Source organism: Anomaloglossus baeobatrachus, chromosome 4, assembly GCF_048569485.1.
Source record: "Anomaloglossus baeobatrachus isolate aAnoBae1 chromosome 4, aAnoBae1.hap1, whole genome shotgun sequence".
In the NCBI taxonomy this organism is placed as follows: domain Eukaryota; kingdom Metazoa; phylum Chordata; class Amphibia; order Anura; family Aromobatidae; genus Anomaloglossus; species Anomaloglossus baeobatrachus.
In genome coordinates, this window is record NC_134356.1 from 451143140 (window position 1) to 451157438 (window position 14299).

Below are 14299 nucleotides of genomic sequence, written 5' to 3' on the forward strand. Positions count from 1 at the left end.
CACGCTTATCCTGAAAGGCGTTTTTCTAAACGGCTTAAAGATACACGCTATCCTTTTCCCCCTGAGGTGGTCAAGGGTTGGACCCAGTGTCCAAAAGTGGATCCTCCAATTTCCAGGCTTGCAGCTAGATCCTTGGTTGCAGTTGAAGATGGAGCGGCACTTAAAGATGCCACTGACAGGCAGATGGAGCTCTGGCTGAAATCCATCTATGAAGCGATTGGAGCGTCGTTAGCGCCATCTTTTGCGGCCGTATGGGCACTCCAAGCTATCTCAGCCGGGCTTGCGCAAGTCGACTCAGTCACACGTGCATTTGCCCCGCAGGTAGCACCATTGACCTCGCAAATGGCGGCATTCGCGTCGTACGCGGTTAATGCTGTTCTTGACGCTACAAGCCGCACGGCAGTGGCGTCAGCCAACTCCGTTGTTTTGCGTAGGGCCCTGTGGTTGAGACATTGGAAAGCAGATTCTCATTCCAAGAAGTGCTTAACCAATTTGCCTTTTTCTCGTGACCGATTGTTTGGAGAGCGTTTGGATGAAATCATCAAACACTCCAAGGGTAAGGACTCATCCTTACCGCAACACAGACAAAACAAACCCCAACAGAGGAAGGGTCAGTCTGGTTATCGGTCCTTTCGAGGACCGGGCAGGTCCCAATTCGCCTCGTCAAAAAAGACTCAAAAAGACCAGAGACGCTCAGATTCTTGGAGGTCTCAGTCACGCCCAAAAAGGACAGCCGGAGGAACCGTTGCCAAGACGGCGTCCTCCTGACTTGTAGTCTCCGATTCCCACACCCGCGGTCGGTGGGAGGCTTTCCCACTTTGGCGACATTTGGCTGTCACGCGTCAAAGACCGTTGGGTGAGGGATATTCTGTCTCACGGGTACAGGATAGAGTTCAGTTCTCGTCCGCCAACTCGTTTCTTCAGAACTTCTCCACCACCAGACCGAGCCGATGCTCTGTTGCAGGCGGTGGCCGCTCTAAAGGCGGAAGGAGTGGTGACCTCCGTCCCTCTTCAGGAACAAGGTCACGGTTTTTACTCCAATCTGTTTGTGGTCCCAAAAAAGGACGGATCGTATCGACCCGTCCTGGATCTAAAGTTGCTCAACAGACACGTAAAAGTCAGGAGGTTCCGGATGGAATCCCTACGCTCCGTCATAGCCTCAATGTCTCAAGGAGATTTTCTAGCATCAATAGATATCAAAGATGCGTATCTCCACGTGCCGATTGCACCAGAGCATCAGCGTTTCCTACGCTTCGTCATACACGACGAACACCTGCAGTTCGTAGCGTTACCTTTCGGTCTGGCAACAGCCCCCCGGGTCTTCACCAAAGTCATGGCAGCAGTAGTAGCTGTTCTGCACTCGCAGGGTCACTCGGTCATCCCGTATCTAGACGACCTGCTTATAAAGGCACCCTCTCAAGAGGCATGCCAGCACAGTCTGAGGGTGGCACTAGACACTCTCCAGAGTTTCGGGTGGATTATCAACTTTCCAAAGTCTCATCTAACCCCGACCCAATCTCTGACTTATCTTGGCATGGAGTTTCATACTCTCTCAGCGATAGTGAAGCTTCCACTGGACAAGCAGTGCTCGCTACGGACTGGAGTGCAATCTCTCCTTCAGAGCCAGTCGCACTCACTGAGGCGCCTCATGCATTTCCTAGGAAAGATGGTAGCAGCAATGGAGGCAGTCCCGTTCGCGCAGTTTCATCTGCGCCCTCTACAATGGGACATTCTACGCCAATGGGATGGGAAATCGACGTCCCTCGACAGGACTGTCTCCCTCTCTCAGACTGCCAAGGACTCTCTGCGTTGGTGGCTTCTCCCCACCTCATTGTCACAGGGAAAGTCGTTCCTTCCCCCGTCCTGGGCAGTGGTCACGACGGATGCGAGCCTATCAGGGTGGGGAGCGGTGTTTCTCCACCACAGGGCTCAGGGGACGTGGACTCAGGAAGAGTCCACCCTGCAGATCAATGTTCTGGAAATCAGAGCAATCTATCTTGCCCTGCGAGCCTTCCAACAATGGCTGGAAGGCAAGCAGATTCGGATTCAGTCGGACAATTCCACGGCGGTGGCGTACATCAACCACCAAGGGGGAACACGCAGTCGCCAAGCTTTTCAAGAAGTCCAGCGGATTTTGACGTGGGTGGAAAGCAGAGCGTCCACCATATCCGCAGTTCACATCCCAGGCGTGGAAAACTGGGAAGCAGACTTTCTCAGTCGCCAGGGCATGGACGCAGGAGAATGGTCCCTTCACCCGGACGTGTTTCAGCAGATCTGTTGCCGCTGGGGGACGCCGGACGTCGATCTGATGGCGTCACGGCACAACAACAAGGTCCCAGTTTTCATGGCACGGTCTCACGATCACCGAGCACTGGCGGCAGACGCCTTGGTTCAGGATTGGTCGCAATTCCGACTCCCCTATGTGTTCCCACCTCTAGCATTGTTACCCAGAGTTCTCCGGAAAATCAGGTCCGACTGCCATCGAGCCATACTCGTCGCTCCAGATTGGCCAAGAAGGTCGTGGTACCCGGATCTGTGGCATCTCACGGTAGGCCAACCGTGGACACTACCAGACCGTCCAGATTTGCTGTCTCAAGGGCCGTTTTTCCATCTGAATTCTGCGGCCCTGAACCTGACTGTGTGGCCATTGAGTCCTGGATCCTAGCGGCCTCAGGTTTATCTCATGAAGTTGTTGCCACAATGAGACAGGCTAGAAAACCATCCTCAGCTAAGATCTATCACAGGACGTGGAAGATATTCTTAGCGTGGTGCTTGGCTCAAGGGTTTTCTCCCTGGCCATTTGCATTGCCAATTTTTCTTTCCTTCCTGCAGTCTGGGTTGGAAAAAGGTTTGTCGCTTAGCTCTCTTAAGGGTCAAGTCTCCGCGCTATCCGTATTCTTTCAGAAGCGCTTGGCACGGCTTTCTAAAGTACGCACGTTTCTCCAAGGAGTTTCTCATATCGTTCCTCCTTACAGACGGCCATTGGATCCCTGGGATCTGAACAAGGTTCTCATTGCTCTCCAGAAGCCGCCTTTCGAGCCTTTGAAAGAGGTTTCCCTTTCTCGGCTTTCACAAAAGGTAGTTTTTCTTGTGGCGGTCACGTCTCTTCGAAGAGTGTCCGAGCTAGCGGCGTTATCTTGCAAATCTCCCTTCCTGGTGTTTCACCAAGACAAGGTAGTACTGCGTCCAATTCCAGAGTTTTCTCCCAAGGTGGTTTCTTCCTTTCATCTCAATCAGGATATCACTTTGCCATCTTTGTGTCCGCATCCAGTTCACCAATTTGAAAAGGGTTTACATCTGTTGGACCTGGTGAGAGCACTCAGGATTTACATTTCTCGCACGGCGTCTCTACGCCGTTCTGATGCGCTCTTTGTCCTAGTCGCTGGTCAGCATAAGGGATCGCAAGCTTCCAAATCCACCCTGGCGCGGTGGATCAAGGAACCAATTCTTCACACATACCGTTCTGCTGGGCTTCCGATTCCATCTGGACTGAAGGCCCATTCTACCAGAGCCGTGGGTGCGTCCTGGGCATTGCGGCATCAGGCTACGGCTCAGCAAGTGTGCCAGGCGGCTACCTGGTCGAGTCTGCACACGTTTACCAAACACTATCAAGTGCATACCTACGCTTCGGCAGATGCCAGCCTAGGTAGACAGGTCCTTCAGGCGGCGGTGGCCCACCTGTAGGAAGAGGCTGTCTGACAGCCCGTTCATGTGGTATCTTTTTACCCACCCAGGGACTGCTTTTGGACGTCCCACTGTCTGGGTCTCCCAATTAGGAGCGAAAAAGAAGAAGGGAATTTTGTTTACTTACCGTAAATTCCTTTTCTTCTAGCTCCAATTGGGAGACCCAGCACCCGCCCTATTTGTTCTTAGGGTTTCGTTTTTCGGGTGCACATGTTGTTCATGTTGTTTCTTAAGTTCTCCGATCTTGTTATCGGATTGAATTTGTTTTTGAAACTGTTATTGGCTTTCCTCCTTCTTGCTTTGGTACTAAAACTGAGGAATCCGTACTCCTACGGGAGGGTGTATAGCCAGAAGGGGAGGGGCCTTACACTTTTAAGTGTAGTTCTTTGTGCGGCCTCCAGAGGCAGTAGCTATACACCCACTGTCTGGGTCTCCCAATTGGAGCTAGAAGAAAAGGAATTTACGGTAAGTAAACAAAATTCCCTTCTTCCCATTAACTTACATTGCACCCGCTACTCGTAACAAATATGCGGGTAGTGGACAGTACTCGCTAACTACTCACTCAATACTACAAATAATGCATTTATGTGATCCCTGTATTACGGTGAATGCAGCTCTAGAGATGCTGTAAATATACGCAATTTATTCCTTCCTGGAATAATTTTAATTTGAAGAAACAGCGAATGTGTAAAGATTCTTATTTTTTTAATTAAGGCATTACTATTGCTGTTTTATCTAAATATATGTACTTATTATTTGGTCAAAGCTAATGAACATGTCTTTGTTCATTTAATGAAGAGATGTCACAGGACAATCCCCGTCTGTTTGCTGCTTTGGATGTGGCCTCAGCTGCGATAGCAAAGGTATGAAGTCAGCAGGACACACAGCGGAAAATGAGATCATCTGCTACAACTTTCTTACATTTTTTTTCTATCATCCATATCGCTGCAGGATGAAGAAGGCATGGCTGCAGATGCCCTGGATCTATACCAGCAGAGTCTGGGGGAATTAATATTAATGCTCTCTGGTAAGGGAAATGTTTAGTGTTACATGAATAGATAACACACTTTCAATGCTGAAGACAACTTTTCTGACTTTTTTATAATAAGTGCTTATGATTTCTGCTTTTAGTTTAAAAGGGGATGTTAAAGAAACGTAAATTATTCTCAAACTGCATATAAATGAAAGCAGCGATATTCACCCACCGCTTCCATTCTGATGCCAGTGACTGGCTGAGCAGGCATTATCAGTGTGTTCAGGATTTGTCCAATAAAGGCAAACAAGTGAGGGCCGAGTAAAGACTGCTTTACACCATACGATCCAGCATACGATATCGTATGTGATCGTACCCACCCCCATCGTATGTGCGGCACGTTCAATTTGTTGAACATGTCGCACAAACGAATAACCCCCCATCACACGTACCTACCCGTCCATACGACCTCGATGTGGGTGGTGAACATCCTCTTCCTGAAGGGGGAGGGACGTTCGGCGTCACATCGACGTCACGCGGCAGCCGGCCAATAGAAGCAGAGGGGCGGAGTTGAGCGGGACGTAAACATCCTACCCACCTCCTTCCTTCCGCATTACCGGCCGGGAGCCGCGGGACGCAGGTAAGCTGCAGTTCATCGTTCCCGGGGTGTCACACACTGCGATATGTGCTACCCCAGGTACGATGAACAACCTGATGTTCAATTTTTAGGAATTGAACAACGTGCATGCGATGAACGTTTTACCTTTCAATCGCAATCGCACGTAGCTGTTACATGCTACAATGTAATTTACGATGCCGGATTTGCGTCACTTACGACGTGACCCCGCCGACACATCGTAAGATATATTGTAGCATGTAAAACGCCCTTAAGCAACAAAATAGAGATGGATCATATATTTTTACTTATTTTTTATTTATTTTTTTAATTGTGTTGAAAAATAATTAATATTCCTTTTACTGATGTAAAATTTGGGAGGTCCACTTTTTTTTTTAATATATAACTTTCTTTGTCGCTCCATTGGGAGACCCAGACAATTGGGGTGTATAGCTTCTGCCTCCGGAGGCCAAACAAAGTATTACACTTTTAAAAAAGTGTAACCCCTCCCCTCTGCCTATACACCCTCCCGTGGATCACGGGCTCCTCAGTTTTATGCTTTGTGTGGAAGGAGGCACACATCCACTCATGCATTCTCATACATAGTTATGTCGGATGGAAGAAAAGAGGTCCCCAATGGGGTCCCCGGCATGTTCCCTTCTCACCCCACTAAGTCGGCGGTGTTGTTAAGGTTGAGGTACCCATTGCGGGTACGGAGGCTGGAGCCACATGCCGTCTCCTTCACCATCCCTTATGCGGCTCTGGGAGAAGTGGGATCCTATGCGGTCATCCATGTGCTGGGACCGTGCTCCATCCGCAGCCCCTGGTGGAACCTGCCGGACCGGAGCTTCTTCATCCCCAGGGACCGGGCCCTGCAACTTAAAGGTACTCTGTATCCTCATGTGGGGACTGTACAGGGGTCGCACCTTCTCCCCGGAAGCCGCGGTGGTTCCGTCCGTTATCTTTTCGGCGGACCTCCGCGCCGACCGTGCCTGCTTGTCGGGCGCGGCCTTAAATTTAGCCCCCGGCTTCGCCGCGGCCTAGTCCGAAAAATCCCGCCCCCGAGCCTGCCTGTCAGGGGTAAGGGCGGGATTGCCGACATGATGTCGGCCTTGAGGGCTGGAGCATCCTGCATGTCTCCCTCCCCCCTCATTGACCACTTGGGGACTCCAGATTCCCGCTCTCTGCTAGCGCCGCCCTCGGCTCCACTCCCCCCCTGAGAGCTCCGGCAGCCATTTTTAGCATTCTGCCGGTGGATGCTATTCAGCAGCAAAGCTCTGCAGCTCCGGGGGATCCACGACAGGGAATCTGGAGGACACACTCGTGAGCGGTTGGTAAGCCACACCGGTCACCCGGTGCTGGTCCCCCTAGGGTGCCGGGATATATATATATATACATATATACATATATATATATATATATCTGTTCGGAAAGGCGGTATACCCTTTTCCCATATACCCTCAGTGGTCACTCTCCTAAGAGACAACAGCATGTCGTCCACAAGGAGCAAAGCTACTAAGGCACAGATTTTTTTCGCGGCCTGTACCTCTTGTGGGGCTATGTTGCCTGCGGGATCCACCTACCCTCACTGTGATCAATGCTCGACTCCTGCCACGCTTGCTCAGCCGGAGCCTAGGGCAATTGTGGGCCCCTCGGCTCAGGTAGATCCCCCTGCTCCCCCTGAGCAGGCTGCAGGGACAGAGTCACCGGCGTTGGCCTCTTTCGCTGAGAAACTCTCTCAGTCACTTTCTCAATCCATTGCTCAGTCTATGGACAAATGGTCATCTAAGCTGCTTGAGGCATTGCAGTCCAGACCGGGCTCTTCACAGGCCCCGGTCCCTGTTAGTTTGTCTCCTCCAGGCCCTTCTCGGTCCGCGCCGCAGCGCGCTCCCAGGATAGCCCCTAGGTCCCAGGCGGAGGACTCCTGCCCGGATCGCAGCCCCAGACCTGCTAAGCGGCCTTGCTGGGATTCTTCCCCGGCCTCCTCACGCTGCTCTGGATCCCAGTTTGAGGACTCTCAGGAAGACGAGGCGGACGTGGGAGCTCAGGGCTCTGACCCTGACTTCGCCTTTAACCTTGATACCCCTGAGGGGGACGCCTTAGTAAATGATCTTATCTCGTCCATCAACCAGGTGCTGGATCTCTCACCACCACCTCCTCCTGCAGAGGAGTCGGCTTCTCAGCAGGAGAAACACCAATTTCGATTCCCCAAACGTACGCGCAATACGTTCTTTGATCACTCTAACTTCAGGGACGCTGTCCAGAAGCCCAGAGCGGTCCCGGACAAGCGCTTTGCTAAACGGCACACTGACACGCGTTATCCCTTTCCAGCTGAAGTCGTTAAGGGCTGGGCACACTCTCCCAAGGTGGATCCTCCAGTCTCTAGATTGGCTGCTAGGTCCGTTGTGTCTGTTGCCGATGGCTCATCCCTGAAGGATTCCATTGACAGACAGATAGAGCTCTTGGTGAAGTCTATTTATGAGGCCACGGGCGCGTCTTTTACCCCGGCCTTTGCGGCTGTGTGGGCTCTCCAAGCAATCTCTGCATGTCTGACTGAGATTAATGCTGTCACGCGGAATTCTGCTCCGCATGTGTCTTCCTTGACCTCTCAGGCATCAGCATTTTCGTCCTACGCCATGAACGCCGTCCTGGACTCCGCTAGCCGTACGGCTGTGGCATCCGCTAACTCTGTGGCAGTCCGCAGGGCCATGTGGCTGCGCGAATGGAAAGCAGACTCTGCTTCCAAAAGGTTCTTAACTGGTTTGCCTTTTTCTGGCGAACGTTTGTTTGGCGAACGGTTGGATGAGATTATTAAGGAATCCTTGGGAAAGGACTCCTCCTTACCCCAGTCCAAACCTAAGAGACCTCAGCAGAGAAAAATCCAATCGAGGTTTCGGTCCTTTCGTCCCTCCGCCAAGCCCCAATCCTCTTCGTCCAACCGGCCGGAGAAAGGCCAGAGGAACTCCTATGCGTGGCGGTCCAAGTCACGCCCCCAAAAGGCCGCAGGAGGCACTGCCTCCAAGACGGCCTCTTCATGACTCTTGGCCTCATCTAGCCACATCCTCGGTCGGTGGCAGGCTCTCCCGCTTTGGCGACGCCTGGTGGCCACACGTTCAAGACCGATGGGTGAGAGACATTCTATCTCATGGTTACAGGATAGAGTTCAGCTCTCGTGCTACGGCTCGTTTTTTCAGAACCTCCCCACCCCCCGCAGAGGCCGACGCACTTTTTCAGGCAGTGGACGCTCTAAAGATGGAAGGAGTTGTGATTCCCGTTCCCCTTCAGGAACGTGGTCGCGGATTTTACTCCAACTTGTTCGTGGTGCCAAAAAAGGATGGGTCATTCCGTCCCGTTCTGGACCTCAAGCTGCTCAACAGACATGTGAGAACCAGACGGTTTCGGATGGAATCTCTCCGCTCGGTCATCGCCTCGATGTCACAAGGAGACTTCCTAGCATCGATCGACATCAGGGATGCTTATCTCCATGTGCCGATCGCACCCGAACATCAACGTTTCCTGCGTTTCGCCATCGGGGACGAACACCTCCAGTTCGTCGCATTGCCCTTCGGCCTGGCGACAGCCCCACGGGTCTTCACCAAAGTCATGGCATCCGTCGTGGCGGTCCTGCACTCTCAGGGCCACTCGGTGATCCCATACTTGGACAATCTCCTAGTCAGGGCCCCTTATCGGGTGGCGTGTCAACGAAGTCTTACCGTCACTCTGGCGACTCTCCAGCAGTTCGGGTGGATCATCAATTTCCCGAAATCCAAGTTGACGCCGACCCAATCACTGACTTACCTCGGGATGGAGTTTCATACCCAGCCAGCGTTAGTCAAGCTACCGCGGGACAAACAGCTTTCTCTGCAGGCGGGGGTGCAGTCACTTCTTCGGAGTCAGTCACACCCCTTAAGGCGCCTCATGCACTTCCTGGGGAAGATGGTTGCAGCTATGGAGGCAGTGCCGTTCGCGCAATTCCATCTACGGCCACTCCAATGGGACATTCTTCGCAAATGGGACAAGAGTTCGGCTTCCCTCGACAAGAACATCTCTCTTTCACTTGCAACCAAAACATCACTTCAGTGGTGGCTCCTACCCACATCTCTGTCTCGGGGAAAATCCTTCCTCCCCCCAACCTGGGCCGTGGTCACCACGGACGCGAGCCTGTCAGGTTGGGGAGCGGTTTTTCTCCACCACAGGGCTCAAGGAACCTGGACTCCAATAGAATCGTCCCTTCAGATCAATATTCTGGAGATAAGGGCAGTATATCTAGCCCTATTGGCTTTCCATCGGTGGCTGGAGGGCAGGCAGATCCGAATCCAGTCGGACAACGCCACTGCCGTCGCCTACATCAACCACCAAGGCGGCAATCGCAGTCGTCAAGCCTTCCAGGAAGTCGGGCGGATTCTGCAGTGGGTGGAAGTCACAGGCTCCACCATCTCCGCAGTTCACATCCCGGGCGTGGAAAACTGGGAAGCAGATTTTCTCAGTCGTCAGGGCATGGACGCGGGGGAATGGTCTCTTCACCCAGACGTGTTTCGAGAGATCTGTCGCCGCTGGGAAACGCCGGACCTCGATCTCATGGCGTCACGACACAACAACAAGGTCCCGGCCTTCATGGCACGGTCTCAGGATTACAGAGCTCTGGCAGCGGACGCTCTGGTCCAGGATTGGTCGCAGTTTCGACTGCCATATGTGTTTCCCCCTCTGGCGATGCTGCCCAGAGTACTACGCAAGATCCGGTCCGACTGCCGTCGCGCCATTCTCGTCGCTCCAGACTGGCCGAGGCGGTCGTGGTATCCGGATCTGTGGCATCTCACGGTGGGTCAACCGTGGGCGCTTCCAGACCGCCCAGACTTGCTGTCACAAGGGCCGTTTTTCCATCTGAATTCTGTGGCCCTCAACCTGACTGTGTGGCCATTGAGTCCTGGCTCCTAGCGTCTTCAGGGTTATCTCAGGATGTCATTGCCACCATGAGACAAGCCAGGAAGCCAACGTCCGCCAAAAATCTATTACAGGTCTTGGCAAATCTTCTTATCCTGGTGCTCTGATAACGGTTTTCCTCCATGGCCGTTTGCTTTACCCACATTTCTTTCATTCCTACAATCTGGAATGGACAAGGGTTTGTCACTCGGCTCTCTCAAGGGCCAAGTGTCGGCGCTCTCCGTGTTTTTTCAAAAGCGTCTAGCCAGGCTTCCGCAGGTCCGCACGTTCCTGCAGGGGGTTTGCCACATGGTCCCACCTTACAAACGTCCGTTGGAAACTTGGGATCTTAACAGGGTTCTGACGGCTCTTCAAAAGCCGCCTTTTGAGCCGCTGCGGGATGTCTCTCTCTCCCGTCTTTCTCAGAAGGTGGCCTTCCTGGTGGCAGTCACATCACTTCGGAGAGTGTCTGAGCTTGCAGCGCTGTCATGCAAAGCCCCCTTCCTGGTTTTCCACCAGGATAAGGTGGTTCTGCGTCCTGTCCCGGAATTTCTCCCTAAGGTGGTATCCCCTTTTCATCTAAATCAGGATATCTCCTTGCCTTCCTTTTGCCCTAATCCAATTCACCAGTGTGAAAAGGATTTGCACTCTTTGGATCTAGTGAGAGCACTCCGGTTCTACGTGTCTCGCACGGCGCCCCTGCGCCGTTCAGACGCGCTCTTTGTCCTTGTCGCTGGCCAGCGTAAGGGCTCTCAGGCCTCCAAGTCAACCTTGGCTCTGTGGATCAAGGAACCGATTCTCGAGGCCTACCGTTCTTCTGGGCTTCCACTTCCTTCAGGGTTGAAAGCCCATTCTACCAGAGCCGTAGGTGCGTCCTGGGCTTTGCGGCATCGGGCGACGGCTCAGCAGGTGTGTCAGGCAGCTACGTGGTCTAGTCTGCACACTTTCACGAAGCACTATCAAGTGCATGCCTATGCTTCGGCAGACGCCAGTCTAGGTAGGCGAGTCCTCCAGGCGGCGGTTGCCCACCTGTAAGAGGGGGCTGTTTTCGGCTCCTTTTATTGAGGTATTCTTTTACCCACCCAGGGACTGCTCTTGGACGTCCCAATTGTCTGGGTCTCCCAATGGAGCGACAAAGAAAAAGGGAATTTTGTTTACTTACCGTAAATTCCTTTTCTTCTAGCTCCTATTGGGAGACCCAGCACCCACCCCTGTGCCCTTCGGGCTGGTTGTTCTTTTGTGTACACATGTTGTTGATGTTGATTTGTTCTTATGGTTCATGGTTTTCAGTTCTCCGAACATCCTTCGGATTGAATTTACCCTAGACCAATTTATAAGTTTTCTCCTTCCTGCTTTTGCACCAAAACTGAGGAGCCCGTGATCCACGGGAGGGTGTATAGGCAGAGGGGAGGGGTTACACTTTTTTAAAAGTGTAATACTTTGTGTGGCCTCCGGAGGCAGAAGCTATACACCCCAATTGTCTGGGTCTCCCAATAGGAGCTAGAAGAAAAGGAATTTACGGTAAGTAAACAAAATTCCCTTTTTTACTAGCAGCTGTCAAGCATTGAAAAACATTGTTTGTTAGGTGTGGCTCTTTGCAAAGTACACACAGTCCCCTTCCATTCCACCGTGTGGATACAGTGCATGTTGCTCCGAAGTTCTACACCAGCTCTAAAAGCAGTGTCACAAAACCGCTAATGCCTGTGATTAGCTGCAGTGGTCATGTGACTAAAACAGCACATCATCAGTTGTTTCTGTGAAGATGTGCTCCTGTAGTCACGTAACTGCTGCAGCCAGTCGCAAGCTTCAGCAGTCTTGTGACATCCAGATGGCACAGGTATCACTTACGGAGTGGGCACAAACCTTGGGGTAGCCTGGACTGGATCCACAGGGGAGATTTAAGATGAGCATGCCTTCTTTATTTTGGAAAGACCCATGCCTAAGAAGAAAATCTTTCAAAATCCAACATCTCCATTAATATTGCCACTGTTCGGGAACAGCCTAAAGCGTCCTATGCACATTAGACTAATTTTGGGTGCACCCACCGATGTTGACAAGTTCGACCAACACACTAATGTGTATGGGGGCAGCAGTTAACTCACATTCTTGAGGAAAATGTCAATTCGACATGTGTTCTCCCAGAGATAAGCTTTCGGCAGAGATGTCTATTGGTTGCTTTCTTATAGGTAAACACAAGTGCTAGTCTGAACAAGCGTTCCTGTGTATGGTGGAAATGTCTGTCAGCTGAAGAATTGTCTGAAGCATTGATCGTCCGGCAGCCATGTGTATAGGGGCCTTTAGTGAAAGATGGGTCTTATAGAAGGATGTTATCCAGATATTATATTACATTATTTAAGTGCTTATTTATAAAATGTCAGAGGTGTGCCCTCTTTGTAAACTAAAGCATCGGCTTCTGAGTGGCCGACTAGGACCCATATATTCCTTGCAAAGGCCTTCACTGGCAAATTCATTGTTTGCCAGGGATCTTGAGATCCCACAGCTAATTGTTATGGCAGCTTCCTTTTTAGGCCAGAGTCACACTTGCGAGTGTCTCGCGTGTAACACGCGCGAGTCTCTCATTGAATCACCCGGCACGGCCATACACTCTCCAGACAGGAGCGTCTCAGCTGCATAGAGATACATGCAACTGACCCGCTCCTGCCAGGAGAGTGTGCGGCCATGCCGGGTGATTCAATGAGAGACTGGCGCGAGTTACACGCGAGACACTCGCAAGTGTGACTCCAGCCTTAAAGCACCACTCCAACCTTTTTTTTTTTTTTTTTATTTTTTTATATAAAGCCCTGGAGTGGTGCTTTACATGTAAGTTCCCTGCCTCCATTTCTATACCCACGCTATGGCTGCTTCATCCTTTTTGAGGACACTCCATGAAACACTGGAGCTGCCGGCAGGTCACAAAACACGGGAGACCTGTAAAAAGAAGACTTTGCCAAGTGAGTATAAGACAGGGGAAATGTGATTTACATTTAAAGCACCACTCCAGCGTGGAAATGAAAAGAATTGCTGGAGTGGTGCTTTAACCCCTTAACGACTTTTCCCTGCTTTTGATGTGGGCTCGCACGTCGAGCCTGCATCTTTCTGAGAGGAGGAGGGCTGAATTATTCAGCCTTCATCTGCCTCTATCAGCTGTGGGTGAAGCGCCGCAGTGTCCACAGCTGTTAACCTATTAAATACCACTTTCATTCTCTGAGAGCGGCATTTGACGCTCGCCAGCTGGGTGGGGCAAGCTCTTGTAGGTACCCATTGGCATGCTTGTGACAAAATAACTGATGTGTTGTCATAACCAGCGGTCAGCTGATGGCCCCTGTCATGATAGTACTTCTGTGAAAGCAAATCCGTGGCCAGCGTTCATAGGAGACTGTGATTTCTTCCTTATACAGTGATGCTTTGGCATTGCTGAACAAGTGATCAGACTATTGCAGGTTCAAGTCGCCTAAGGGAACTTTTAAATACAGTAAAAAGTGGGGGGAAAAAAGTTTTGAAAAAAAATGTAAAAGTTAAAATTACCCTCCTCTTACCACATTCAAAATTAGGAAATAAAAACCCCCGAAAACAACACATTTGGTATTACAATGTACAGAAAAGTCCAATCAAAATATAAAATAAATCAATCCGATCGGTTAACAGCATAACAAGTAAAAAAATGAAAGCGCAAAAACGAAAAATTGCCTGGTTGTTAAGGAGTTGAAGATACTGTCTGTGATGAGGCAACACTTTTTATTCAAAGGTACCGTATTTTTCTGACTATAAGACGCACCCTGGTTTTAGAGGAGGAAAATAGGAAAATAAAATTTTATGCAAAAAATGTGGTCATGACACACTGTTATGGGGTGAGGATCTGCTGCTGACACTGTTATGGGGGTAATGTCCCCAAATTCTCTACTAAGATACCCCATCCTGGTAATGATCCTCCTGCCTTGTATATATATGTCTCTCATCCTGGTATAGCCCCCATCCTACTATATACTGCCATCCTGTTATGTGCTCCCATCCTGCTATATACCCCATCCTGGCATTTGGCCGCATCATGCTATATACCCCATCCTGGCATATGGCCGCATCCTGCTATATACCCCCATCCTGGTATA

The 14299-nt window shown here is 51.0% G+C and overlaps 1 protein-coding gene across 1 annotated transcript in view; it reads left to right on the plus strand.

Annotated features, from left to right (window-relative positions):
- Window positions 1-14299, plus strand: part of ULK3 (unc-51 like kinase 3) — a 101521-nt gene that overhangs the window by 59699 nt on the left and 27523 nt on the right. Inside the window, exons 11-12 of the mRNA XM_075342679.1 lie at window positions 4483-4547; window positions 4636-4711. Coding sequence (XP_075198794.1) covers window positions 4483-4547; window positions 4636-4711 — 141 coding nt within the window. The remainder of the gene's footprint in view (window positions 1-4482; window positions 4548-4635; window positions 4712-14299) is intronic.